Consider the following 26,644-nt stretch of genomic DNA (forward strand, 5'->3'; position numbering starts at 1 on the left):
ATCTCACACCCACTCAGCCACCCTCTGCAAGCTGGCTTCTGCCCCTAGCTTAGAGAATTCGGTGATTGAGACACTTTTTTCAACAGAGATACGTCTGGCCTGTTACTTATTTAGGTGACACCTTTCACACCAGCACAAATGAAAGAAACAGATGATCGTGATGGATTCTGCCTCCTGGGAGAGATACTATTTGTATATCCTCGCTGTAAACTCTGGCATACATCCCAACTCTGTGTGACACCAACATTTTAACCACTGCTTCTGCCAGGTGAAGGCGGGGTTGCTCCTCCAGGGGGAAATTTTAAGATGAATCCTAAGGTGGCCACTGTCGTGATGGCGGAGTTAACCACGGGAAGGGTTGGCGCCATCATCCAAGACTGCAAAATAATCCACCACTGGAGATTTACATTTTTTTACCCCACACTTGTATCTCTGCGATCACAACACTGCCAAGGGCACAGCCGTGGGACCTGTGAGTCTTTCGAAACCGATCCCCCATCTGTTAGGTTGTGACCCATGAGGGAAGAGGTGGGAGGTGCTCCTCCAATGCTTTAGCTCAGGGTCCTGATTCTGCAGGACTTACTTCTCACTGGGAGACTCTTGAGGGCAGGAATCATCTCAGCCATCTTTGAGTACTCAGTGCCAGGCAATCGATAGGGTCTTGGGAAATAATTGTTGAAGGAATGAGTTCCTTCTTGGGTCCTCGGGGAGGTGACAGAAGCAGGGCATTTATCAAGCGTTAAAAAAATGTTGAGGTAAAAAGACCCAACATCCTCTCCTTGGAGCTCAGCTACCCTGGGGAACAGAGTAAATGAGAATCCCACAGACCCAGACCACTGCCCAGAAAATGGGCCAAGCTCTCAGCCAAGTACATCTCTCTTATTTGGGCTCCGCCTTCTTTCCGCTCATCAAGTCAGGACACCAACACTGCAGGGACACAGGAGGAATGCTAATTCTAATACCTTTTCTGGACAGCTAGGAGAATATACATTCTCTGCCAGCCTCTCCAACACACAGGCAGCACTTGTCTGAGTTCCAGCTCTCATGATAACCAATCCCATCTTGAATCAGTCCTCTCTGTAGCTCCTACTCCTTGATACAATGTGAAAGTTTTTTCAAACTATTTTTAAAGTATCTAATCTGTTGTGAGTAACAGATGATGAAACTGCTAGTTTGCCATTTCTGGGCAGATAGTCTTAACGCCAAGACCTTATTAGGTTATATAACCTGATATTTTAAATAGTAGACAGAAATATAAAACAAAGTAGTGCATGGAAAATTTTTAACTACTTCTTAATGTCAAGTGATTTGAAATATTTTTAGATGTTTAAAGGGCTTTTCTGGGACTTCCCTGGTGGCGCAGTGGGTAAGACTCAACACTCCCAATGCAGGGGGCCCGGGTTTGATCCCTGGTCAGGGAACTAGATCCCACATGCATGCTATAACTAAGAGTTTGCATGCCACAACTAAGGAGCCCGTGTGCTGCAACTAAGGAGCCCTGGAGCCACAACTAAGGAGCTCACATGCCGCAATGAAGGAGCCCGTGAGCTGCAACTAAGACCTGGTGCTACCAAATAAATAAATAATTATTTTAAAAAATGGCTTTTCCATCTTAAAAAGGGGGCTAATTATTCCAAATAGCAATCTTGAAAACTGGTTACTGATTTCTTTCCAAATATTCATACTAGGAAAACTAGGGCTCTTAGAGATTAATTCAGGGACAAGATGGTCAGTTTTTAAGAAGAACCCAAAGTTCCTGAGTTTATTATCTATTCCTGACTCCACTGAATTGTTGCTTCCCCACATACAGGATCAAACAAGTATCAGTTATCTTTTGATACATAGCAGATCACCCCAAAACTCAAGGGCTTAAGACAACAATAATACTTTATTATCTGTTATGGACTGAATTGTTTCCCCCCCAGCCCCCCAAATTCATATGTTGAAGCCCTAGCCCTCAATGGGATTGTATTTGGAGATAGGACCTTTAAAGAAGTAATTAAGGGGACTTCCCTGGTGGTGCGGTGGTTAAGAATCTGCCTGCCAATGCAGGGGACAGGGGTTCGAGCCCTGGTCTGGGAAGATCCCACATGCCATGGAGCAACTAAGCCTGTGCACCACAACTACTGAGCCTGCACTCTAGAGCCCGTGAACCACAACTACTGAGCCCGTGCGCCACAACTACTGAGCCCACACGCCTAGAGCCTGTGCTCCACAACGAAGAGTAGCCCCCATTTGCCGCAACTAGAGAAAGCCCTTGCGCAGCAACGAAGACCCAACGCAGCCAAAAATAAAAAAAAGAAAGAAGTAATTAAGGTCAAATGAAGTCACAAGGGTGGGGCCCTAATCCAATAGAACTGGTGTCTTTTTAAGAGGAGGAAGAGACACCAGGAATGTGTGTGCTTGGAGGAAAGGCCAGGTGAGGACACAGAGAGATGGTGGTCACCTGCACCCAAGGAGAGAACCCTCAGGAGAAACCAAACCTGTCAACACCTTGATCTTGGACTTCTGGCCCCCAGAACCGTGAGAAATAAATTTCTGTTGTTTAAGTCACCCAGTCTGTGATATTTTGTTATGGCAGCCCCAGCAGACTAATACGTTATGTCTTAATGGTTTCTGTGGATCAGGGGTTCATTAGCAGCTTGGCGGGTGGTCCTGATGCAGGATCTCTTGCCAGGTGTCTAGTCGGGTTTGGGCTGGGGCTGTGGTCTCATCTGAAGGCTTGACTGGGGCTGGATGATCCACTTCTGTGGTGGCTCACTCCTACGGCTGGGATGCTGGTGATGGTTGTTGGCTTGGGGCTTTAGTTCCTCTCCCCCTGGGCCTAATGAAACCTTTTTAATTCAGTCCCAACCAACCATCCTGAACCTTTTTCTTCAGTTCAATTACATATTAACTATGTCATAAGGAGAAATATGATAGCCCTTATTTTCACCCGTCAGAATCTTGGTATCATAAATTGGAAAAATAGAGAATAAGTCCACGTATTAGAGGCTGTGATGTACAGTTGACCCTTAACAATGTGAGGGTTAGGGGTGCTGACCTTTCACGCAGTGGAAAATCCAGTGTAACTTACAGTCAGCTCTACATATACATGGTTCCTCTGTATCTGTGGTCATGTATCCAAGGATTCAACCGACCTCAGATTGTGCAGTACTGCAGTATTTACTGTTGACAAAAATCTGCATAGAAGTGGACCCATGCAGTTCAAACCTGTGGTGTTCAAGGGTCACCTGTACTACTCTGATCCCCTTTCAACAATGAAGGATTTTCCTCCAGCGGTTGGGAATCTGCCAATTGGTGACCCTCAACTATCAGCTAGGATGGCCCTTGGCTGAAGAGAGCTGCCTTGCCCAGGGTCAAGTCCCTTCTAGGACAGCTGTCATCTAATGACTGGTGGTGATGGTATAAAGGTCTGGCTCCTTTGGCCCAACTTGGGGCCGCTCTGAGGAGCTCCCTGTGGTCTGCAGAGGACTTTGTTGAGACTGCACCACACCGCAACTTCTCCCTCTGTCCTTCTTACCTCCTTCCCTCCTCCCACAGGTGTTGATCCTAAGAGCACTTCCTAATAAACATCCTGCATCCTAATATCTACCTTAGATTCTCTATTGCTTGGGGAACACAAACTGCAACAGTCTGCTTAACAGAAAGTTACTCTCGGAGAGGTTAGCCATCTAAATTAGACTCCTTAAATATAGATAAACGAACCTCTAGACTCGAGCACATTGTGTGTTCAACTGCAGAACCCAGCTGCTGGAATCAAGTGATAAGGCAGGAGGTAGATTTCAAAACTGGCCCGCATCCTCCCCATCTCCCTGTGTCCATGGCCTCTGCAATGTGACTGTCACTTCCATTTCGTTCTGTGGGCCAAAGCAAGTCATGAGCCCAACCCAGATCCAAGGGGAGAGGACACAGATTCTACCCAGGATGGAGGAGCGACAGAGGGGCGGTTCTGAGCCCAGCCTCAAGAAGCCGTGTACGGACCACGCTGTCTCGTGGAGCCCCGTCATGGTCGTGAGAGCGCGTCCAGGCTAGCCGGTTGCAGGAGGAGAGCACATGGAACAGAGGCAAGCTGTTCTGGTGCAGCCAGTCCCCAGGTGACCTGCTAAGTGGCCACAGATGTGTGAGTTAGCACAGCTGAGCCAAGAAGAATGCCCAACCCAAACCGCCGACCCGCAGAAGGGTGAGTTAAATAAAAGGCTGTTGTCCTGAACCGGGGGGAGGTTTGTTATTCAGCAATAGAAAAACGGATACAGGACCTACCCCTGTTGCTTACAGGAATCGAGCTGGCAAGAGAAGAGGAGAATGGAGACTCCAGGCTGCAGCAGGTGTCTTAGGTTCCCTGTGACTAGTTTTGGGACACCAAGTTGCTACAGGGGCTGCTGCTAATGGCCCAAACATGCAACCTCCTTATAGGACTGTCCTTGGGTGACAGGCCCCATCCCAGCTGCAGGTACATTTCCCTCATCCTGGCATCCCATAGCTAAGGGCGCCACCATATGAAGACACAAAAGCCCAGTTTCGGGGGCTTCCCTGGTGGCGCAGAGGTTAAGAGTCCGCCTGCTAATACGGGGAACACGGGTTCGAGCCCTGGTCCGGGAAGATCCCACATGCTGCGGAGCAACTAAGCCCGTGTGCCACAACTACTGAGCCTGTGCTCTAGAGCCCACGTGCCACAACTACTGAGCCTATATGCCACAACGACTGAGCCTGCGCTCTAGAGCCCGCGAGCCACAACTACTGAAGCCCGTGCACCTAGAGCCTGTGCTCCGCAACAAGAGAAGCCACTGCAATGAGAAGCCCGCAACGAAGAGTAGCCCCGCTCACCACAACTAGAGAAAGTACGGGCGCAGCAACAAAGACCCAATGCAGCCAAAAATAAATTTAAAAAAAAAGAAAAAAAAGCCCAGTTTCCTTGCCTCGAGGCAGAGCAAATTCTGGTGCAGTTTACACTCCAGAACTCCCCTGTCAAAAGGCTGAGGCTGAATCTCATCTGAAACCACACCTTTGCTTTGCTTCTTCCCTTCCCTTGCTCCTTAGAGCTTTCTTCTGAGAGCACGCCATAATAAATAAACAAACGTGCATCGAAACCCCGTCTCAGGCTCTGCTTCTAGGTACTCTGATTGAAGACACAGGTCAAGAGTGAAACTCCTAGAAGAAAACGAGGGGGAGATGGGCGTGACTGCTGTAGAAAGGAAACGGGATAAGTACTGATCGTTTTAATACCTTCACATCAAGTTTTCGACCCCATGGAAGATGATTCTTCCATTGGTTCCAGACAAATACGCTCACTGTGTGCTCCCACCTCCTAAGAAAACTCACCCATTTCCTTTACAAGTCCAGATGTAATGCTTGCTTTTCCCCTTCTACCTTTAACTGTTCCCTTCCTACTAACTCTTGCCCTGTCAGTGTTTAAATCCTTATGGGAACAAACCATCACCTCCATTCTTCCAGCTACAGCCCCATCTCTTCCCCCTCGAAGTCAGGATTCTGGAAAGAGTCATCTACACTAGAGACCTCCACATCTTCACCTCTTAATCATTCACCCCACATCACATGGTTTCTGCTCTTGACCGTGCCACTGAAAGTATTCCTGCCAAGGTTACCGATGACCTCAGTCCTTACGTTCCATGGCCAGGAACGTCACTGCTCACGCCCTCCAAAGGCGTGAAACACAACGAAACACAGTCCTTGTGCTTCTGTGATACCGTGTTTGCCTGGTTTTCTGCCTACTTTCCAGGCAGTTCAGAATCCCTATCCTTTGTCCTTCAAATGCCCACGTTTTTCTGGCTTTCTTCTCAACTACCATACATCTCTCCGGATTATTTCATCTACTATCATGGCATAAATTACCTTCTACATTCTGATGATTTAAAAATCTGAATTTCCAGGGGAGTTCCCTGGTGGCCTAGTGGTTAGGTTCCCTGGTTGGGGAACTGAGATGCTGCAAGCCGCGTGGCGTGGTCAAAAAAATAAATATAAACAAACAAACAAACAAATTAATTAAAGTCTTAATTTTTAGCTCCAGACTCACATATCCAGTTGCCCTTTGGACACCTCCACTTAATTATCCCACGGGCACCTGTTGTACCGTCACCAGCCAACACACACGTGTGCCCACTTATACACCCCCCCCGTGTGCTCACATACACACATGCACACGCACACAGCCTGCTCCTGCTTCCCCTCTGTTCCCTATCCCAGCAAGTGCAACTACCACCCATCCAGCTTCCCAAGGCAAAACCTTCGGAATCGTCCTTGATGCTTCTCTTTTCTGCCCTCAACTAATCAATCACTACATCCCCAGTTCCTTTCAATTCGACCTCTTAAACAGCTCTCTACGTTTTAACACCAGCCCCCCTCTTTCCACTGTCAACTGCCACCAGGCCCAGATCATTTCACACTGCATCTCATCTGAGCCCCTGCTGTACCCGAATCCAATCTAATTTCCACACCCCACCAGAGGGATCATCCTAAAATGCAGAGCTGATTATTGCTCTCTGCTGCTGCTGCAAAAAATGTCCACTTCCTTCCTCTGGGATTGGTTTTTTAAATAATTAATTAATTAATTAATTAATTAATTAATTTTTGGCTGCGTTGGGTCTTCGTTGCTGCGCGTGGGCTTTCTCTAGATGCGGCGAGCAGGGTCTACTCTTCATTGCGCTGCGCGGGCTTCTCATTGCAGTGGCTTCTCCTGTTGCGGAGCACAGGCTCTGGGTGTGCGGGCTTTAGTAGTACTGGCACGCGGGCTCAGTAGTTGTGGCTCGTGGGCTCCAGAGCGCAGGCTCAGTAGTTGTGGTTCATGGGCCCCAGAGTGTAGGCTCAGTAGTTGTGGCACATGGGCTCAGCAGCTGTGGCACGCAGGCTCAATAGTTGGTGGCTCGTGGGCTCTAGAGCGCAGGCTCAGTAGTTGTGGCACACGGGCTTAGTTGCTCCGTGGCGTGTGGGATCTTCCTGGACCAGGGCTCGAACCCATGGCCCCTGCGTTGGCAGGCAGATCCCTAACCTCTGCGCCACCAGGGAAGCCCTGGGACTGGCGTTTGCGCTCACACTGGACTGGAGATTTTCTCCCTTGAGAACTACACAGGCTCTATCGAATATTCTATTATGACGACTTCCCTGTTTGTGGCCCCCCAATAGACAGGAGCTCCTTCCTTCGTTCAATGAGTCCTCAGCTATTTACCGCACCCCTCCCCCTGCATAATGTGCTGATAATAAATGGCGAACAAAATGAACACTGTCCCTGCCTCATAAGAGCCGCTTACGTACTTGTCATCCCATCAGCCTTCCCGAGCACAGTATCTGGCACCCAGCGGTTGCTTCATAAATATTTGCTGAGTAAATAAATGATAAAATGAGTGCTGTCTACTAAAGACTAATTCATTACCCTCATCCCCTTTCCAATTTTCGAATAAAATTCATGGGAACAAAGTTTATAAAAGTCATCTTCATGGTCGATGTTTACATAGAGCATCTTTTTATTCCAAAAGGCAGAGATGAATTATATCTAAATATTTTCAGGCTGATAGACATCTTTAAGCAACTCACATATCCTCTATAAAGATTATGCCAGTAACGGAATGCATGAAATCAGCTAAACTCTTAAGGAACTTAGCACATAAGGACAGTCAACATAATCCAATTAGAAAGAAACACTTAAATGAACTTGAATCCATCACCAGCCCTGCTGCCAAGGGCTGCTGAAAGCAGAGACCTGGACCAAACTACAGCTGCAGAGGCTGTGACCAACATGCTGAAGAAGCTCCTGGAGGCCTTGTGTGATAAAACTTACACGTGATGAAGGCCCCTGTTTAATGTCTGTAGCCAGCGGGAACACTGTCTTCCAATTTTGAAACAGATCATTTCAAAGCATAAGTGTTTTGGTTTTGATTTTCTGATTTGATTTTGATTCTGATTTGGTTTTGATTTTCTGAAGCTCAAACTATATAAACATTGCAGTGTTGACTGGATCATTTAAAAAAATGTGGTAAAAGGATACAACCAAAAGTGTCTCTAATTCATAATAATTAGAGGATTGCTCAATCAGCATTAATAGTATATTAGAATACATATTATGTGAAGGTATAATGGGCATAATGATATATTTTGAGACTATAGAGATTTACTATCATTAACTGCTGTATATAGATGTGTAGGGTTTTCTAAAATTGTATTTACAACCTATGTATAGGTAAAACTAAGTGCATTAATTGTTTTGTACATATGTGCTGCTAAACGGGTCTTAAAATAAATTTTGAATATAGTTTCTAAAATAGACAGCTACCATCCCCTTGTCACTTATTTTACCAATTTGTCTAGAAGCACCTCTTAATAGATTGTACAAGGCGAACTTTGTAAAATGATCATGGACAATAAGGTATATGGAGTCCAAATAACTGTGGTCTCCTAAATTATGAAAAAAAACTGTGGTAAAATATACTTAACATAAAATTCGTCATTTTAACCATTTTTAAGAGTACAATTCAGTGGCATCAAGTACATTCATATGGTTGTGCAACCATCACCACCATCATCTTCAGAACTTTTTTCATCTTCCCAAACTGAAACTCTGTCCCCATTAAACACTGACTCCCCATTTCTCCCCATCCAGACCCTGGTAACCACCATTCTGCTTTCTGTCTCTTATGAATCTGACAGCTCTAGGGACCTCCTATAAGTGGAATCATACGACATTTGTCCTTTTAAGACTGGCTTATTTCACTTAGCATAACATCCTCAAGGTTCATCCACGTTGTAGCATCCGTCAAGATTTCCTTCCTTTTCAAGGCTGAATAATATTCCATTGTATGTGTCCATCATGTTTATCCATCCATGATATTTGGACGGTTGTTGAAACTTCACGGTGCTATCAGTTCCCTCAGTCTGTTTGTGGAATCGCAGGCTCTGAGCAGGGCACAGGGTCCGTGCCCACCTCTGAGTACGGGATACAGCCGAGAACCCCTCCTCCCTGGCCCCAGAACCGCCTCAGAAAGCCTGGAAGGGCCCAGGCTCGCTGGCTTTCACCAAGAGCTCCATAGTTGTGCGGTATGAACAGTTAAGAATATCACTTTCTAGTCACAATCGGGGTGGGGGCAGGGCACAGAGGGCAGACCTAGAACGCCCTCTGGATTCTCTCTCACTTAACCTGGGAGAGGCTGTCCCGAGCACAGAACTTCTGCAATCACGGAAAAACCCTGTGTCTGCGTCTGCACCATCACTTCAAATGATCTGAAGTTGAAATAACCGTCTCCTCTTCCATGCAGTGTCTCTTCTTACACGGGGCTACCCTGTCAGTTATCCCTGGTCCATGAGAAGAAGCCAACATTTTGAGACTTGAGACCTCTCGGCCGGTCGCTTCCCTCTTGGCTCCCTCCTCCGGTCTCCTCCCTCCTCCCCCAGGGTTTCTGTCCCAGACCTCCTGGCCCACTGGCCTCTCGGCAGGTTTGGCACAGGGTGGAAGGCAGGAAGCAGTGGAGACGCCAGACCTTCTACCCCTCTGCCTCGCATGGCGTCTCTGGCCAGTGGCCGCTTCTCCTCTGCGGTTCCAGCTCCTGCCAGGCAGACACTGGTTCCACCTCCCACCTGATGGGCTCCCAACACGTCCCTCCAGCCCGAGGGGAGTAGTGGCTTCCTGCTTTTTGATAATCTTTGGGTTGCCGCATCATTCCTTTTTTGGATATATTTGTTCTGTTATCTCTATGACCAAGTCTCTTGGCTAAATGCCTGGGAGAACAGAAACCTCTAGATCTTTTCTCATTCATACCCAAGAACACGGATGACCTTCCTCCTGGGCCCTTAGCTCGAAGCGGCCAAGACCTGCATCTCTCCACGTCTCTAGTGAGCGGTCCTTTTGTCCCCAATCTCTGCCAGATGCCCACCTCCCAGAGACAGCCCCCCGCCCCCAGCTCCTACCCCCTGCTACACGTCACACTCCTTCCCACCCCAAGCCATGGCTAATTTTCTTTTCCAGGAGGCCCTCCCCTCCCCTCTCCCCTTATTTAGACCCTACAATCACCCAAGGTTTCCTTGCCCTTATCAGACAACAGTATTTTCCCTTTCCCATCCGCTGCAGTGTGGACTATGTTTCACTCCTGATCCCCACCCAACCTACTTTCCGCTTTTATTTAACTGTTTTATCTGAGTGCTATTCTGTTCCCAGTGAGACTGTTAAGCCCTAGAGGGCGGAGACAACACCTTGCATTTTATTCCTCAGCACTTAAAACAATACTCTGCTAAGCTTACATCTAATATAATAATCATCAGACGAACAAGGAGAAGAGTCATAGTAGGTTCTCTGCATGACGAACACATCTTCTTTCTTCCCAAAGGTAGCAACTCTTACGGTTGGATGGTGTCCCCCAAAAAGCTACGCTGAGCTCCTGACCACTGATACCTGTGAATGCGACCTTATTTGGAAATCAGGTCTTTGCAGAGGTTATCAAGAAGTGGTCGTACTGAGTTAGGTTGGGCCCTCATCCAACACGACTGGTGTTCTCATAAGAGTTTAAAGCTGGACACAAACAGAGACAGAGGGAAGACAGCCATGTGAAGATGGAGGTGGAGACTGGAGTGACGCTGCCACAATCCAAGAAAATCCTGGGGCTACTGGAAGCTGGGAGAGGCCAGGGAATATCCTCCTCCCCCTCAGAGATTGCAGAGGGAACGTGGTCCTGCCGAAACCTTGATTGTAGCCTTCCAGCCTCCAGAACCGTGAGACAATAGCCTCCTGTTGTTTTAATCCCCCCAGTTTGTGCCCCTTTGTTACAGCAGCCGCAGGAAACTAATACCACAGCTGAATAAAATAGTTACATCCATATGGATAGACTCTAGCGATATGGTCCTCGTATCCTTGCTGGGCACAGGAATGATACTGAGTGTCTGTGGTAGCCAACATGAACTAGGAGGCAGTGACGGTGGTCCCCACACGTAGGGCCCACGGTGTTGAAATATAGAGTGTTTAAGCGCTGGTGCTAAGCCAGCTTCTTCCATCCATACCCACGAGTCCCAATCCTCCGAAGGATGCAAAGACACCTGTTTCACCATCCCACTCTGCTTTGAAAGGTTCACCTTTCCAAGAATGCTTCCCAAGTCAAATGACGTCAGACTTTAAATCTTTAAAATCTAGAATAAAATTTCTATAAAAACCAATTTTTTAGCTTTGCCTATGACTTTTTACTTTAGTATCCCAATCAAGATAAATTCAAAGAAAGCTTTTAATGACTGATTTTTAAAAAGAAGCTAAGAGAGCAGAAAGCTTTTTCTGATCACGTTCCAGATGTTACCATTCGTTTGGTTTCCATTTGCCTACTGTGCCCTCGCCATTTTTTTGCTCAGTTTGTGATTCATGATAAAATGTACCAAAAATGTCAGTCAGGAGTGCACAGCTTTAGCTTCAGCTGTATACAGACTCTGCCCTCCCTCCCATACCCGGCGGCCCGGCCCCCAGGAGAAGGCCCAGACTTACAGATTTGGAGGGAGAATGGTGTGTTGGCGATGCTGACGGAGGCCTGGCTGAACTTTGGAAGGAGGACGGGCAGAACCTCTGGCCTGTGTCCGGAGGGGAAGAGGAGGCATAGATGCGATTTTCCAGTCGCTCAGGCTCATGCTTATAGGATTCGAGAGGAAACGTGTGCTGCTTGGCCACTTGGGTGGGTGTTGATGGAGAGGAAGAGAGGCCTGAAGTTGAGGAGGAAACCACACAGGGCCGTTAGAAATCTGGCTGACACAGGGAAAGGGGCTTCCATCTACAAGGGCCAAAAAAATCTCAAATGGCAGGAATATAAAAGATTAAATTCTGAATACTGGGGACAAGCTAGTAGACAATGACTTCTAATCCCTTAGAATCAGCTGTGCCCAGAAATCCCCTCGTCATCCGACTTGAGTCGTGGGCAGAGTCCCCTTGCCGTGAAGGAGCCGCTCCAACAGTTCAGAAGCTGTCGGGGTGAAAGACTTCTTACACACACACTTCGGATGCTATTTTCTGCCACTGAGTCCAAGACCATTGGATCTCCCCTCCTCCCCTACAAAGCATGGTGCCAAGAGCATGCGGAGTGGAACCCATATTACTCGAGATGAGACGTAAGGAAGTTCATGAAGTATTCAGCAGAGACAAAGGTCAGGGCTGCAGAAGTCACCTGACAACATACACCGAGGACCAGACGGGACACGCTGTTATTGTGAAAATGTGCCACGTGAAGATGGTCACTGTGAGTGTGCAGTAGTGAGAATCACCATGAAGATGAACGCTGGGGGCGGCTTCGGGAAGGAAGGGGCCTTGCAGAGTGAAGACTTAGATGGCTAGGAGCCAGGAGGAAGCGGGTGGGGAGCGGTGACCAAGGACCTGCGAGGAGGCTGGGGACAGGAATCTGCCAGAGTGAGAGGCCGTCCACTTCGACAGGGTTGGTACAATCCCGGGGGCCTATCTCACTCACACCTAGCTGACTGCACGATAAGATCATTGTTACGAGCTGAATGGTGTTCCCCCACCCCCAGAGAGATATGTTAAAGTCTTAACCTCCGGTACCTATGAATGTGACCGTATTTGGAAATAAGGTCTTTGCAGATGGAATCAAGCTGAGATTATACTGGAGTAGTTTGGGCTCTTAACCCTATGTGTAGTGTCCTTATAAGAGGGGAAGACACAGACACACACACACACTGACACACACACACACACACACACACAGAGAGAGAAGAAGACCACGTGATGACAGAGGCAGAGATCAGAGTGACGCCTCTATGAGTCAAGGAAGACCAAGCGCTGCTGGCAACCATCAGAAGCTAGAAGAGTGGAGGAAGGTAATCAAAAGGTACAAATTTCCAGTTATAAGATAAATAAGTACCAGGGATGTCAGGTACAAAATGACGACTGTAGTCAACACTGCTGTATGATATACAGGACAGTTGTTAAGAAAGTAAATCCTGAGCTCTCGTCACAAGGAGAAAAGTTCTTTTCCTTTTTCTTTTCTTTTTTATTGTTTCTATAGAGATGAGGGATGTTAGCCGACCCACTGTGATCATCATTTCACAATACACGCAAATCAAAGTATCATGCTGTATGCCTTAAACGTATACAGAGATGCGTATCAATTATTTCTCAACAAAACTGGAAGAAGGCAAAAAGAAGCTAGAAGAGGCAAGGAGGGATTCTATCCAGAGTCTCAGAGAGAGCGTGGCCCTTCTGACACCTTGGTTTCAGACTTCCAGCCTCTGGAACCGTGAGAGAAAAAACTTCTGTCATTTAATGCCACCCAGGTTTGTGGTACTTTGTTACGGCAGCTCTAGGAAATGAATACAATAATGTTGCCTGATATTGATTTGTTTTCTAAGATCAGACTCTGGATTTGAGTCTGATCTCTCACATTTATACGTAACTGAATAAAATTTTTATTTTAGATTGGTTATTTAAAAATATTTAATCATGCAAGCCAAAGCAAAGACATCAGTAGACATGGTCCAAGGGCCATCCTCTCGCTCCTTCTGACCTTGACAAAGACTGGTCAGCCTACGAGCCGCGAGCCTGGGGCTCTTTCTCTGTGCTGCTCTGTGCCACGTCCAGACTCCTCTCATGCCATCGCTGTGCACACATGTTCGCTCTTCTGCTTCCATCCTCACCACCCAGAGCGGCCGCCTAACTCATCCCATCTCCCTCCTGCTGACTCTGCGGCCTTATGAGCCTCCCACCCCTGAACTCAGCACATTTTGTCTGTACTGAGCGCTACCAGTGAACAATGAGCTGCTTCACACCAAACCAAATGTAAAGTATGGAATTCTCTCCCCGCTACCCGCCCCTCCCCCACGCCCCCAAATGCATCATCAGCCCAGAGCTGTCCTGGGTGAGGGGCAGGTGCTTGGTCAATGCCGGCCCCCAACAGGCAGAGAAAGAGAAGGGGGCAGGGCCAAGGCTCAAGCTCAGTTGGAATCTTCTCTCCCATATTTCCCAGGCAGAAGCATTGGGAGAGTAACCAGGTAAAGGAGGAGTGCCATTTTCCAGGGACCCCTTATCCCACGGAAACACGCCAAGTGGGGATCCCTGCCGCCCAGGCCCCAGGCTGACCTGGGAGGAGCTCCAGGTGAAAGCAGGAGGTAGAATGCTGTCACCACGGTTTTGAAGGTCTCCAGACTTACAACGTGAAAGGCCCCTAAGAGCAAAGGCCCCTAAGTTTCCAAAACTTTTTGGAAAAAAGTTTACCCCAAAGGTCTTGAGAAGCAAGGCCCGTTTGGAGATGGGGCTGGGGGAGTGAGGAGCGGAAGATGGAGACTGGGGACCCCGAGCAGCTGGAGATCTGGTGGTCCAGCAGCTCTGCAGGGGGAGATGCAGGTGCTCTGGCGGGCAGGCCAGGCTGTGGGCGATACCCACGGAGCAGGAGGAGTGAGGCCACGGGCCAGGCTGGGGCGGGCCCGAGCCTCTCAGGGGGCTGTGCCGGATGGGAGAAGGAAGCCCTCGGGCTGCTTTGTTTGTGGACGGGCACCTCACGGGCCTCAGGCCCCAAGGGTGGTGGCGTGGCCTTCACTGGCTCCCGTGACAGCCCGCGCAGGTGCCACGGCCCAGCGGGAAATGTCACGGTCCCTGCTCCCAACTCTCGCCTGGGCCACTGGACACAGAGGCCCTTCCTGTGCTTTCTTTGGGGTGTTCCCTGCATTCCGGGGTTTGTGCTGGAGACCGAACAGAGGGGGAAACAAGCAGGACTGGGTGGGGGCCTTTTAGGCTCAAAAGCCTGTGCCACTGACCACATCCTGACAACCCGCAGGGACCCCTCAGGCGGAGCCCCTCGGGGGCCTGAGTTCTTCACATAAAGGACAAGCAGCCCCAGGGATCTCCGCACCCGCAGCCAGCAGCAAGAAGCACCAGGGCGGACCCTGCTCTGTCTCGCAGGGCTCAGTCTAGACCCGTCCCCATCTGGCGGCGACCCCGCTCCAGGCCCGCGGGGGAGTTTTCCGAGGCCAGAGGAAATCAGTGCCTCGGAGGGGTCATTTCGGCAGCATCTCTCACGACTACAAACACAAGTTCTTCCCCAGCCGTTCTGCTACCGCGCGTTCGGGCCGCGGACGTACTTGTGTCAGCACTAACCAGCCAGTGTCTGGGGTCATCCACCTCCCTGGGGCTTCAAAGCAGAGCCGGAGACACAGATGCTCTTCGGTAGGAAGAGGTTACACACATCACCGCACGCCCGCAGCCTTCTTCCCTACGGCACGCGGCAAGCCCCACCGTCCTTCTCACCTCCCAGACGGAGGGGTAAGGGAAGGAAGCAAACCGCAGAGCCGTCTGCACAGAAGGGCCCATTCAGAGCTTCACAGACGGGGAAGAACCTGTGCACCTGCATCCCACTGTCTGCATTCGCCCAGAGTGTCTGGGAGGATCTGGGAACACGGGCTGCATCCGGTGATGGGAACGAGCGGCAGGGAGGAGGATCATCGTGGGCCCTTTGCTACTTTTCGATATGATGTATAATATCATACGAATGATGTATTTGTTATTCAGAAAATCACTTTTTTCAGCCACTGTTCTGCTGTTGAGGCAAGAGGCCGGCTAACACGGTCTGGAAGCGCCTGCACCCTGATCCTGGCGCCCAGCCGGCTCCGGCCAGACGGAGGACGGGGCCTGCTTCCCCCCAGGCTCTCCCCCTCAACTCTCCCCATTCCCCCTTCTCTCTGGAGGATGCTGTCCCACTTAGGACAGTCTTCAGGACGAAGCCCAGTGGCCATTGTCGGGGGACTTTCAGAGCTGGTGGAACTCCTGGCTAGCTCTTGTGACAGAATGTTAGTTTCTCAAGTGCGAATTACAGAGACTGTAACGGACGAAGCAGCTTGCTACCTAAGAGGGCTCCTTAAGCCCAGACGGCAGCTTCTGTGTCCCCTGGGACTCATCCCACACAAGCACCAGGACGATCCTGACTCAGTCCCCACAGAGGGCAAGAGGGATGGCAGAGGACGCGCCCTAGACACACACAGCCTCGGGGAGCTGCCCAGGATGAGGAGATGCCGGGCTTTTCAGCCGGTGGTGGGAACAGTTTGTTTCTGGTGGAACCAAATGAAACTCCACGCCCCTCAAGGAAGCTCCTCTCATGGAAATCTTTCCAAGTTCAAGACATGCCCCCACCTTTCCACCTGGCCTCCTGCTTCCTCTGTCCTCCCTTCCCAGCACAGGTGATTCCTGCTGGGAAACAGGATGGTACCCTGGACCATGGTGGGGGGGGAGGGGGGAGGAGGGGACAGGTAACACGCTGTGTGGATTAGGAACGTGTGTAGCTTCGGGTACGGGGAAGAACTTTCCTAGAACCAAAAACTCGCCCCCTCTTTGCACTGAAACCTGAAACATCTCTAAGAGGGTGGAGTCTTACGATACCATCTTACTGGTTACAAAGCGCTGGGACACAGTCTTGCTCTGTTTGCTCCTAGCAGCTCCCACCCCCCCGCCCCGAGAGAGAAAGGGGGCAGGTTTATGACCCCACTTCACAGGTGAAGAAACCGGGGCTTAGAAAAATTACGGATCCATTCACTTTAGTGAGTGAATGGCAGAGGTCACAGCCGGATCCAAATTCTAGACTGTTTTTGCCGTGATTAAACTGGAATATCGCCCAGAGAAAGAACACAAAGACTTAGAATCACACTTTGGGTGCATGAATCACCCTTCCAGAAAGTGTGGTTTCACAGGCCAAGAGGAGGGAAGCATGGGTGCCTGGAGGGACGTTGGTGTTGCTGAAGGACAGGAGGGGACGCAGGAGGGAGAGGGGGGGCTCCCCGCGGAGGCGGGGCAGCGTTGGCGGGGCGAGGATGGGTGCCTTCAAAGATGTTTTCTCTTCCGTGCCAGCCGGAAAGAGTAGAGACATTTTCACCAGAGAGGGGACTTGTGCTCACACTTATGCCACTTTACCAGTGGGGGGAAAACTGTCTTATGAAAGGAAAGGGGGCCAGGTAAGCATGATATACAGAAATCTTTTTTCTTTTTTTGAATACTGGTGTCACAATAAAGGGAAAAATGGGGCAATGCTGACACAATCCTCCATTACTTTTAACCTACTTTTTTGTTTGTTTGATTGTTTTTTATTTATTTATTTATCTTTGGCTGCGTTGGGTCTTCATTGCTGCACACGGGCTTTCTCTAGTTGCGGCGAGCGGGGGCTACTCTTCGTTGCGGTGCACGGGCTCTAGGTGTCCCGGCTTCAGTGGTTGTGGCACACAGGCTCAGTAGTTGTGGTGCACAGGCTTAGCTGCTCCGCGGCATGTGGGATCTTCCCGGACCAGGGCTTGAACCCGTGTCCCCTGCATTGGCAGGTGGATTCCCAACCACTGCGTCACCAGGGAAGTCCCCCCATTCCTTTTAAAGAGACCAATTTCTTTCTTTTTGTTTTGTTGCTTTTTTTTTTTTTTTTTACTTAAAACAACAATAAATGTTTATTAATTCACACAGTTTCAGTGTGTCAGGAATTTGGGAGCAGCTTAGTTGTATGGTTTGGGGTTGGAGTCTTTCATGAGGCTGCAGTCAAGGCTGCAGTCCCAATTTATTTCCTAACTGTAGGATAAACTCCCAAACTCAGTCTCTCAGGAGAACCATGTGTCCGATTGGCCGGCTGCTATGGGCCAGGTCAAGATGCAGCAGACAAGTCCCACCTTTCAGTCTGGCTGGAGGAAATGGGACAAAAGCAAAACCAGCACCAACACCACCAGCAGCACTCAATGAGCGCCAAGAGTGAAACGCCTGTAAGGCCAAAACCGGGGGCGCGCGGAGAAGGGGCTGGAGGGGCGGGAACGTCCCACGGACACACCCGGAAGAGCTGGGCCTCAACTCTGGAGAATGAAAAGGGTCTACGTCTGATTGAGACAACTTTCCCATGGGCCCAGACAGCACGGAGCTGTGGCCACAGAACCGAGAAGGACAGACAGGTCCCCCTGTCTTGTTCTTCCGAGAAGGCTCTCCCCGCTTCCCCTGCCCCTTGAGGTCTCTGTTAGCACTGCTGTCAGCCTCTGAGAGTGAACAATGCCTCCGAGTCTCCTGAGGCCGCAGCCAGGGCCCGTGAATAGGCTCAGCGAGTGAACAGAAACGACTCCTGGCAGCCACGCCAGACACCAGGCCAGCGGCTCCAGACACCAGGGAGCCATGAGCTGGTGACTTCACAGGGCCAGGCTGTGCTGGCGTGGGCTACGTCTGGAGAGAAGGGGAGAAAGGAGAACAGCGGTGCCACGGGAAGAAAGCGAGCCAACAGGGGCCAGCAGAGGGATGCAGAGGACAGGCCTGCATTTCAGGAGCCTCAAGGTCCAGGCCTAGTCTCACCACTAACTAGCCAACCCCGTTTTGTAAAAATAAACCGGGTAGACAAGATGGCCGTGTGGTGTGCACCTGCATGTGCTCTCCCCACCCCCCCCACCTCTTCCTTGGGCAGCACCAGCCTTTCTCATGCATGTTAGCACTTGGCTAACAAGACTAACAAGGCTGGGTCTGAAATACCAAGGAAGAAAAACCAAAATGAAAAAATTCATTTTCCAAGCACCTAAACCCAAGAACTGCTGTTTCTTGTAACAGCGGTTTAAACAGAGGTGCTAACAGCAAGTGGATCTTGTCGCCTTTGGGGGGCTGCAGCTGTGCCCCTCAAAGTGAATTTGGAGGTTCTACACACTTGGTAGCCAGTACCTGCTGGGACCAGATGCTGTGGCCACTCGTTCCCCAAGTGCCCCCCTCCTGATCCCTGCAGACTGAGACGTGGGCTCCCGGCACCGTGCCCGGGCCCACTCGATCCAGATCATGAAGGTGGAGGAGATCGCAGCCAGCAAGTGCCACCGACCAGCAGTCAAGCAGTTCCACGACTCCAGGATCAAATTCCCACTGCCCCACCGGGTCCTCCGTCGCCAGCACAAGCCACGCTTCACCACCAAGAGGCCCAACACCTTCTTTTAGATCCAGGGCCTCCCCGTCCCCAGGTCTGCCCAAATAAAACTCACTGGGAAAATCGGGTGCTCAGAAAAAACAAAAAAAGAAAAAGAAAAAATTCATTTTGTTCCTGATCTTAAACGTCCTTGTTGACCATTGTTCCAAGAGCACGGAGTGAGAAGGACAAATTTTCAATTTACACTGGATGGGGGTTTGCTTACATGCAGCTTTTAAAACAACTAACTACGCATCACAGAGATGGGGGGGTGGGTATTGTTCCTAACTTTGGAGGGATGGTGACGAGGGTCATGGGAGGATGGTGATACAGACAGCGTGTGTCAGACAAAATGCCCCAGCCAGGGAGAGGCAAGGACCCCTGCTGCTAAGGGACCATGACACAGAGAGGGACATTAGGAGGGACAGAAGGCCCCAGGCGGTAGAAGAAAGACAAGCAGGGTGTGCACATGCTGGGGTCCGGTCTGCCCTGTGGAGAGTGGTCCTCGTGTAAAGGTGCACCGCTGACGTCCGTCAGACACCAGTGTGTTCCCACCCAGGGCTGACGTCAGTGAGACCAAAGGTGCAGAGGCAGGTCCCCAGAGCTGGTCAGCAGATCCCATTCTAGGGTCACAAGCACCCTGAGGCCTCACCAGCCTCGGTCCAAGCATCCATTACTCAGGCCCGGAGAGGATGGGGCGAGGACAAGGAGTGGCTGGCCTGAGCCAGGCCCTGTCCAGGAGGAAGGTCTGCAACGTTCCAGACACGCCATCACGGTACAGGTGGAGGCACCCGCGGATGCGCCCCTGTGCCTCTTTGTGAATGCCCAGACCACAGGCTCACCGCTGTGTCCACCAAGCACGCCGAATGATGCATGATGCCTGATGGGATGAAATTTAGCCTGGAGCTGCCAACTGACTCAGCAGGGCAGGACAGCCAAGGCGATGGGGGTGGGGAATAACCTGAGGTGGGAACTCTGGAAGGAAAGGAAATCTCCACCTGGCTCCTCCCTGCGGTGTCTTTCAGAGTAACCTACGGGAGCCTGGGAAATACAAAGGCAGTGTGAGTTCCGGGTCTAAATAGGAAGCTGCATCATCAGGAAATTTGGGCCCAAACCTGAGACCCTGGTGAATCCTGGGCACAGGCATGACCTGAGGTCTGACACTCGATGGTAGATTTCTAGGTCCTTCTTGATTTTAAGGAACCACCCATGTCTGGTGGCAGCTGGACTTTCGGGGGCTTGAACTTTACTCGAGGGGAAACCAGACTTCTCCGGCCTCCGTGGGCTGGGGTCTCCCTGGGTGCCAACAGAAGCAGGCACTCTCCTTTGCTCAGGAGGACAGTTGGACCGCCCACCCCGGGCACGGCTCGTGTGTGGCCTGGGTCTGTCCCAGCCCAGTGCTGGTCTGCTCTGGGGCTCTGGGCAGAGTATCCCTGAAGAGTCCCCATAACTTTTCCACTGAACTTAGGATAACTTTCTGCCTCCGTTTCCCATGGGAAGGCTTTGCTCAAGACCCTTGGTCTGGGCAGTCCCCCGTCTCCATCCCCGGAGTCTGACCCAACACGCTGGGCAGGACGTCTGAGTCACCCGGTCAGCTGAGAGGCTCTCAGGCCACAGTTCTCAAACCCGGCTGAGCAGGGTCACCGGGCAGCTCAGAGAACACACAGTCTCAGGTCCTAAGGATTCTGTTGAGTGGGTCTGAGGTAGAGCCTGGGAACCTGCATTTCTGAAGTTCCCCAGGTGATACAGGTGGCCAGACAAGTTTGGAACCATTCATTCAATCCAACCTCCTCATTTTACAGATAAGAGACTTCTAAAGTAACTCTAGTTCCCATTCTTCGTGGCCCGTGGAATGAGGCCTCAGCCCTCTCTCTCTCACAGCTCCCTTCTTTGAGAGCAAATTCTCTTCTTTCGGAGTTCCAAGCCCCCTGCCTGGCCTCTGATGGAAACTACTCTTCCTGCAGCCCATGACAGTCTCACGCAGAGACCCCCTTGAATTACGTCTCATCCCAAGGGCCCCCGCTCCTTTCTAGCTGGCTGCTTTGAGATCTTGCTCCGAATGCTCCAGAATCACCCATTTCCTAAAAGATGCTCTCCTGGTGTCCTCTCCACCCCGTCCACTCCACCAGGGCCCCTCTCTCAGGGGTAGAGTTTTTGGACTCTTCTCCAGAAATGGGCCTGGATAACTTTATATCCAATGGCTTTGGCTGTGGCCATACTTGAGCTTACTCTCAATTCATATATTAATTTGGAATAAGGTTTTGGGCTACAAGTTTTGCTTATAGACTCTAAGAGTCTGTTTTACAATCTTTTATAATTGAAACTATCCAAAATCTGTTGGAGACGGAAGTCATTTTGGAGTCAGTCAAAGCATGATGGTAACGTGGTAGGTGAAAAATTCTTTCTTCTAAGAAAACAAACTCTTCTAGGACGTTTTCTAAGGTTGTTATTCTCCTAGAAGGAATGCAGGAAAAGCTGCAGTTTTACAGGGCTTTGTATACCCAACAGCATTCTGGACCTAGTTATTAAGTCGTTGGCTCTAGCGTGTCGATTTTTGCATGGGTAAACCGGCAAAAGAAAACGAAACAGAAACAGTGGTGGGGGGAATGTCGTGGGCATTCACAGCGGTAACTTTGGATCAGTTCCAGCAGTCTGGTCCAGCCTCTGGTGTCTGCCTGGCCTTTAGAAGAGCTGTGCCCTTTTCATGCTCCTCTGGAGGCCCGAGTTCTGCTTCGTGGCCCCCAAATGTAACCCTAGCTACTTCACTACAGCAAAAGATAAGAGCATATGTGCCTTTTGATGCGGAACCTCAAAGGCAATCCTCCGCAAAGGGATGAGAAAAAAAAAACAAAACAACAACCCTCAGTGGCTTTGTAAGAGGGAGAGATTCTAGAACAATCGGTTCCCATATAAAGCAGTTTCTAAAGAACAACTTGCTAAGGATTCGACAATGTAAGGGAAGTAGCTACGCCAGTGCCCGCTGATGATGGTCTCTGTGCAATCACAAAAGTAAGAGGCATCCTCTGGTGCCACACAGATTAATTCAGCCGAATGTGACAGAGTCAGGGTGGCTCCCACCAAGTGAATCGGAGCGGTGGAAACGGTGGTGGGTGACCTTAGTGGACAAATGTTTCATGACCTCATTTTACAGTGGAGGAAACGCAGGCCCTGGGAGGTGATGTGTCAGGCCCATGGGCGACGGCTAGGACGGAAGCTGGACCATGCACGGCAATGACACGGGTCTTCAGACCCCCAGGCGGGCACCTTCCCTGAGCTCTGAGAGGGTTCAGACTCCGATTCACCAGCATGAGTGTCAGGGCAGGAGAGAGGAAAGAGCGCACGTTCCCATGGGGGCACGGCAGGTGCGTGGGCTCAGAGCTGGGAGGGTGGCACTCGGGGTACCCACCCCACTGCCTGCAGGCTCCTCTCCCCGTGCCCGCCAGCCACCCCAAATATGCCCACAGGCTGCACAGGGTGAAGGGGGTAGTGGCCAGCCCTGACTCAGACATGCTGGGCTTGGGAGAGGGGGAGGAGAGTCTGCCCTCGTCAGTGTGGTGACTGTCATTTCCTGAGAGCACATAAGGGAAGGACACTAACTCAGCAGGAGGCCGTGGAGTTTCATACTCGCTGGCTGGTGCCGAGGTGCCCGGGGGCAGGGGAAAGGCTTTCTGACACTGGCCAAAGGCGGGGCCCGAATATTTCTGGGCAGGAGCCCTCCTCGTGGCCTGCGCTGCTCAGATGCGCCCTTAGGTCAGGACTAGCTTCTATGCAAGTTCAGACAAGTCTTTCTGACCTTGATCTCTCTGAGATGCCTGTTTGTAACACAGCATCGTCCAGGCAAATTGTCCTGGCAAAGCCAGCCTGCCGGTACTCGCTGTGGTGTGAATCGGTGGATCTGGTTTGAGGGTACACTTGGAATTGGCCCTGCTGAGACGGGACTACAGTTCTGTACAGGGAGGGGCAAGACCGGGCCTCTTTAAGAGTCAGCAGAGCCTCTGCCTGAAAAGGGGCTCTGAGCCGGGCCTCCCCTCTCTGTGCCTGACCAGGGGCTCTGCGCCGGGCCTCCCCTCTCTGTGCCTGGGACACCAACCCTCCGTGGCTTTCCCTGCTCTGTCTCCAGCCCCTCTTGGAATTCCTGGTTGTTCACTGCCCATCACCTGTTTATTATTCCAGCTGACAGGGAAACCTGCCACTCGGAAGCTCCCAGGGCGGACTTTTTAAAATCTGAAATTGTACCTTGAGTTATTCCTACACTCTCTGCAATTTGTGTGTTGGAACCACTCAGAACCCTTGATGTTAGCTGCCCTGGCGCGGACTGCGGGCGCCCCCGGCTCGTGGAGTGCGGTCCCGCCCGCCGTGCTCGGTGGGCCCCCTTTGGGTGGCTTCTGGGCTGGGCTGTTTAGCCTCCCCACTTCTCCATGCTGGACTCAGTATGAGGGAGGAGGGGCCGTGGGGATCTAGGAAGGGCTCCGAGCCCCCGTCCCCTCCCCGAGGTGTGTGCGGTCATTTCCAGATGTGCAGCCCCCATGGCGTCTGGAACGCACCTCCCTACCAGGCCCGATGGCCTATGGGCCCAGGAGCCGTTTGCAAACCACCACTTCGGAAAGCCTCGTTCTGCCCAGCAGGCGGAGGAGGCTGAGGCCTGGAGCCGGGGAGCCGGTTTGTGGGTGGGTGTGATGCCCGGCTCTGGCCTCCCGCTGGGCGCCCAGCAGGCCAGGTGGCTGCCGGCCAGAGCGGGCATTCCTCCCCTCCCCTCTCCTTCCCTCCCCTCCCCTCCCCTCCCCTCCCCTCCCCTCCGTGGGGTGCTGGCGGCGGCCGCTGCCACGGGACTCCAACGAGGGCTCTCCTATGGCTCTGTTGACTCAACACATCACCTGACACCGCCCGCCAGGCCTTCTGGGTGTGAGGAGCCGGTGAGATGGGTGGCGGGTGTGTGTGAGACCAGAGTGGCCTCCAGCAGGGCGGGCATCCAGACCGAGCCTCTGCCACCGGTGCTGTTTCTATGGGGCTGGTCTGAGCTGCCAGCTCTCCTCATCCGCCTCACGGACAGAGGGGCTGAGAGCACCCCCCAACCCCCAGGGATGAATGGGTAGACTCTCCACGGAGGAGGAAGAGGGGAGGAAAGAAAGCTGCTAACAGAAGGGAACCAAGCATCTCAGGATGGAAACACACGTCCTGGCTGCGTCCTTCTAAAGACAACCCAGAACCTCAAACAACAGCAACACAAGAACAGCTCTGGGAGTTCAGGACATTCTAAAAGATCACAGCATCATTCCTGCACTTTCCCTGGTTAACAACTCCACCAGAGGGAACTGGAAAAGGGACCGTCTTTCCGGGAAGCCTAGAATTCCTCACCTTCCCGAGGCCGACCTACAATAACCACCACCCTCAGAGCTTGTCTCACGGATGGGGAGAAGGCAGCCCCTATGTGCAGGTCCCCTTCCAAGTACCTCACCTGCTCGATCAATCTCTTTGATGCCCCAGGCTCCCCTTTCTCCAGGTCATTTTTACCTGAAAGGCGCCATCCCTGTGAATCGTGGCTCAAGGCTGGCGGGAGAGCAGTTACTACACACGCCACGAGGAGGGGGCCACAGAGGGTGCAGGGAAGAGAAGCGAGCGCAGGGCCGGGCCCCCGGCCTCAGTGGTACCCAGTTAGCACGCTCTGCCTCTACGTCATCTTCTCTCTGGCTTTCTAGAATCGGTGTGTGAGAACTGAGATCCACATGCTGTGCTTGGGGAAGCGGGTTTTCCCCCACCGATCTTCTGATTCAGTGCACAGCTTCAGCATCTACTGCTGGCTAAGTTCCTCTTTTGTAAAGCCTTCACTGGTTTCTGGAGTTTTTTATTCTTCCTTTTTATGTACCGTGCACCTTCTGACATTATAAAGTTACAGTATGCTGTAGTTACATCTTTACAGACCTCGTCTCCTCCACTGAGCGTGAGCGGTAGTGAGTCTTATTTATCACCGTGCCCTCCTGCATGCACGGTGCCTGGCACGCAGACCGTCCTCAGTAAATATTCGCAGGACTTACGCGGCACCCCCTTTGTTCAACAAACTGCTCAACAAAAGCACAGTCCATAAAAGAACAAGTGAATAAATCGGATTCATCAAAATTGAAAACTTAAGCTCTTTAAAGGATACTGTTAAAGAAAGGAAAAAAGACAAGTGACAGGGAGAAAAATAGTGGCAAAACCCATATGTGATAAAGGACTTGTATCCGGAATATAGAAACAACTCTCAAAACTCCATAATAAGAGGACAAATAATTCAATTAAAAAGAAAAGTGGACAGAAGCTTAAATAGATACTTCACCAAAGAGGATATACAGATGGCAGGCACACTAAAAGATACTCAAAATCATTAATCATCAGGAATCTGCACATTAAAACTGCAATGAGCTACCCCTACAAACCTCCTAGACTAGCTGAAAATGTTTTTAAAAACTGACCATACTTAGTGCTAGTCAGGATGTGGAGTAACAGGAACCCTCACACACTGCTGGTGGGAACGCAAAACGGTGCAGCCAGTTTGGGAAGTAGTTTGACAGTTTCCTATGAAGTTAAACATACATTTACCGTATCACCTGGCAATACCACTCATAAGAGAAATGAAAACTCTTATTCACACAAAAGCCTGATGCAAACGTTTATAGCGGCTTTATTCATAGCTCGAAAATGGAAACCATCCAAATGTCCTTCAACTGGTGAATTAATAAACAGACTGGTGCACCCATACCATGGAACGCTACTCAGTAATAACAAGGAAGGAACCACTGATACGTGCAACAACGTGGGTGATTCACAGATGCGTTTTGCTAACTGAAAGAAGCCAGGCCCAAAAGGCTACATACTGGATTTTTTCATTTATATGACATTCTGGAAAAAGCAAAATTATAGGGGAGGGAAAAATTATAGGCTGCCAGGGGTTGAGAATGGAGCAGGGGAGAAGCTGACTGTAAAGGGGCCTGAGGGAATATTTGGGGGTGATGGAATTGTTCCCTGTCTTGATGGTGGTGGTGATTATACAATTGTATATGTTTCTCAAAACTCACAGAGCTGTACACTAAAAAGGGTGAATTTAACTGTGTGTAAACTCTACATCCATAAACCCGATCGTTGATGAAAGTTCTCTAACATGAGTTTGACGGGCTGTCTGTGTGGTCCAGGCTAATGGGGCGGGGGGCGCCGGGTACCAACTCCTGTGGGCTTTGAAGGATGCAGGGTGGGCTCTGAGGGATAGTCCTAAGCTTTCCAACAGAAGCACCACCTTGGCCCGAGACCTGCTCGATTAAAAATAGCAGCTGGAAACCCCTCCCTCTGGCCTGAAGGTCAGCTCAGGAGACAGGCTGGAGCCAGCCCTGCTGAGCAGGGGAAAGAGTGAGGTGTTGGCTCTGCAGCACCCTGCGTGCCAGCCTGTGCCCTACAGGCTGCCGGGAAGGCAGGGCAGTGGGAGAGAACTGGAAGGTCAGAGCCGGCAGGAGAGGCAGGCCTCACATTCCACGCCTCGCCCAGGGCAGCACTGCGGCCCCAACAAGGGACGTCTTCTTCGCGGGGCTCCTGGTAGGACTGAGCCCCCAGGAAAGCCCAGGGCCAGTGCAGGAGGCCCCGGGGCTCTTCTCCTAGGGCCACACGGGGGTTCCAGAGCAAAGACGCAAGGGCGAGGCCCTCGCCAGGTGGCTGCTGGCCCAGAGCAGCTTCTGCAGGAGTGGAAATGCGCACCTCTCCTCCCAGGCTCCCGTCTCTCCCGCGAGCCCCCCTTTGCCTGCTCTGTCCACACAGCCCCT

At 51.0% G+C, this 26,644-nt stretch overlaps 1 protein-coding gene across 7 annotated transcripts in view; it reads right to left on the reverse strand.

Moving 5' to 3' along the window:
• Nucleotides 1–26,644, reverse strand: part of PRKAG2 (protein kinase AMP-activated non-catalytic subunit gamma 2) — a 282,829-nt gene that overhangs the window by 97,312 nt on the left and 158,873 nt on the right. For all 7 annotated transcript variants that reach the window (XR_014246663.1, XM_082398971.1, XM_082398968.1 and 4 more), the window contains one exon: nt 11,465–11,676. Coding sequence is in view for 6 of the 7 variants with exons in the window: in XM_082398971.1 (XP_082255097.1) it covers nt 11,465–11,676 (212 nt within the window). In the remaining variant the exon portion in view is untranslated. The remainder of the gene's footprint in view (nt 1–11,464; nt 11,677–26,644) is intronic.

The sequence above is a fragment of the Balaenoptera borealis genome (assembly GCF_965194805.1).
Source record: "Balaenoptera borealis genome assembly, chromosome: 7".
NCBI classification, from domain to species: domain Eukaryota; kingdom Metazoa; phylum Chordata; class Mammalia; order Artiodactyla; family Balaenopteridae; genus Balaenoptera; species Balaenoptera borealis.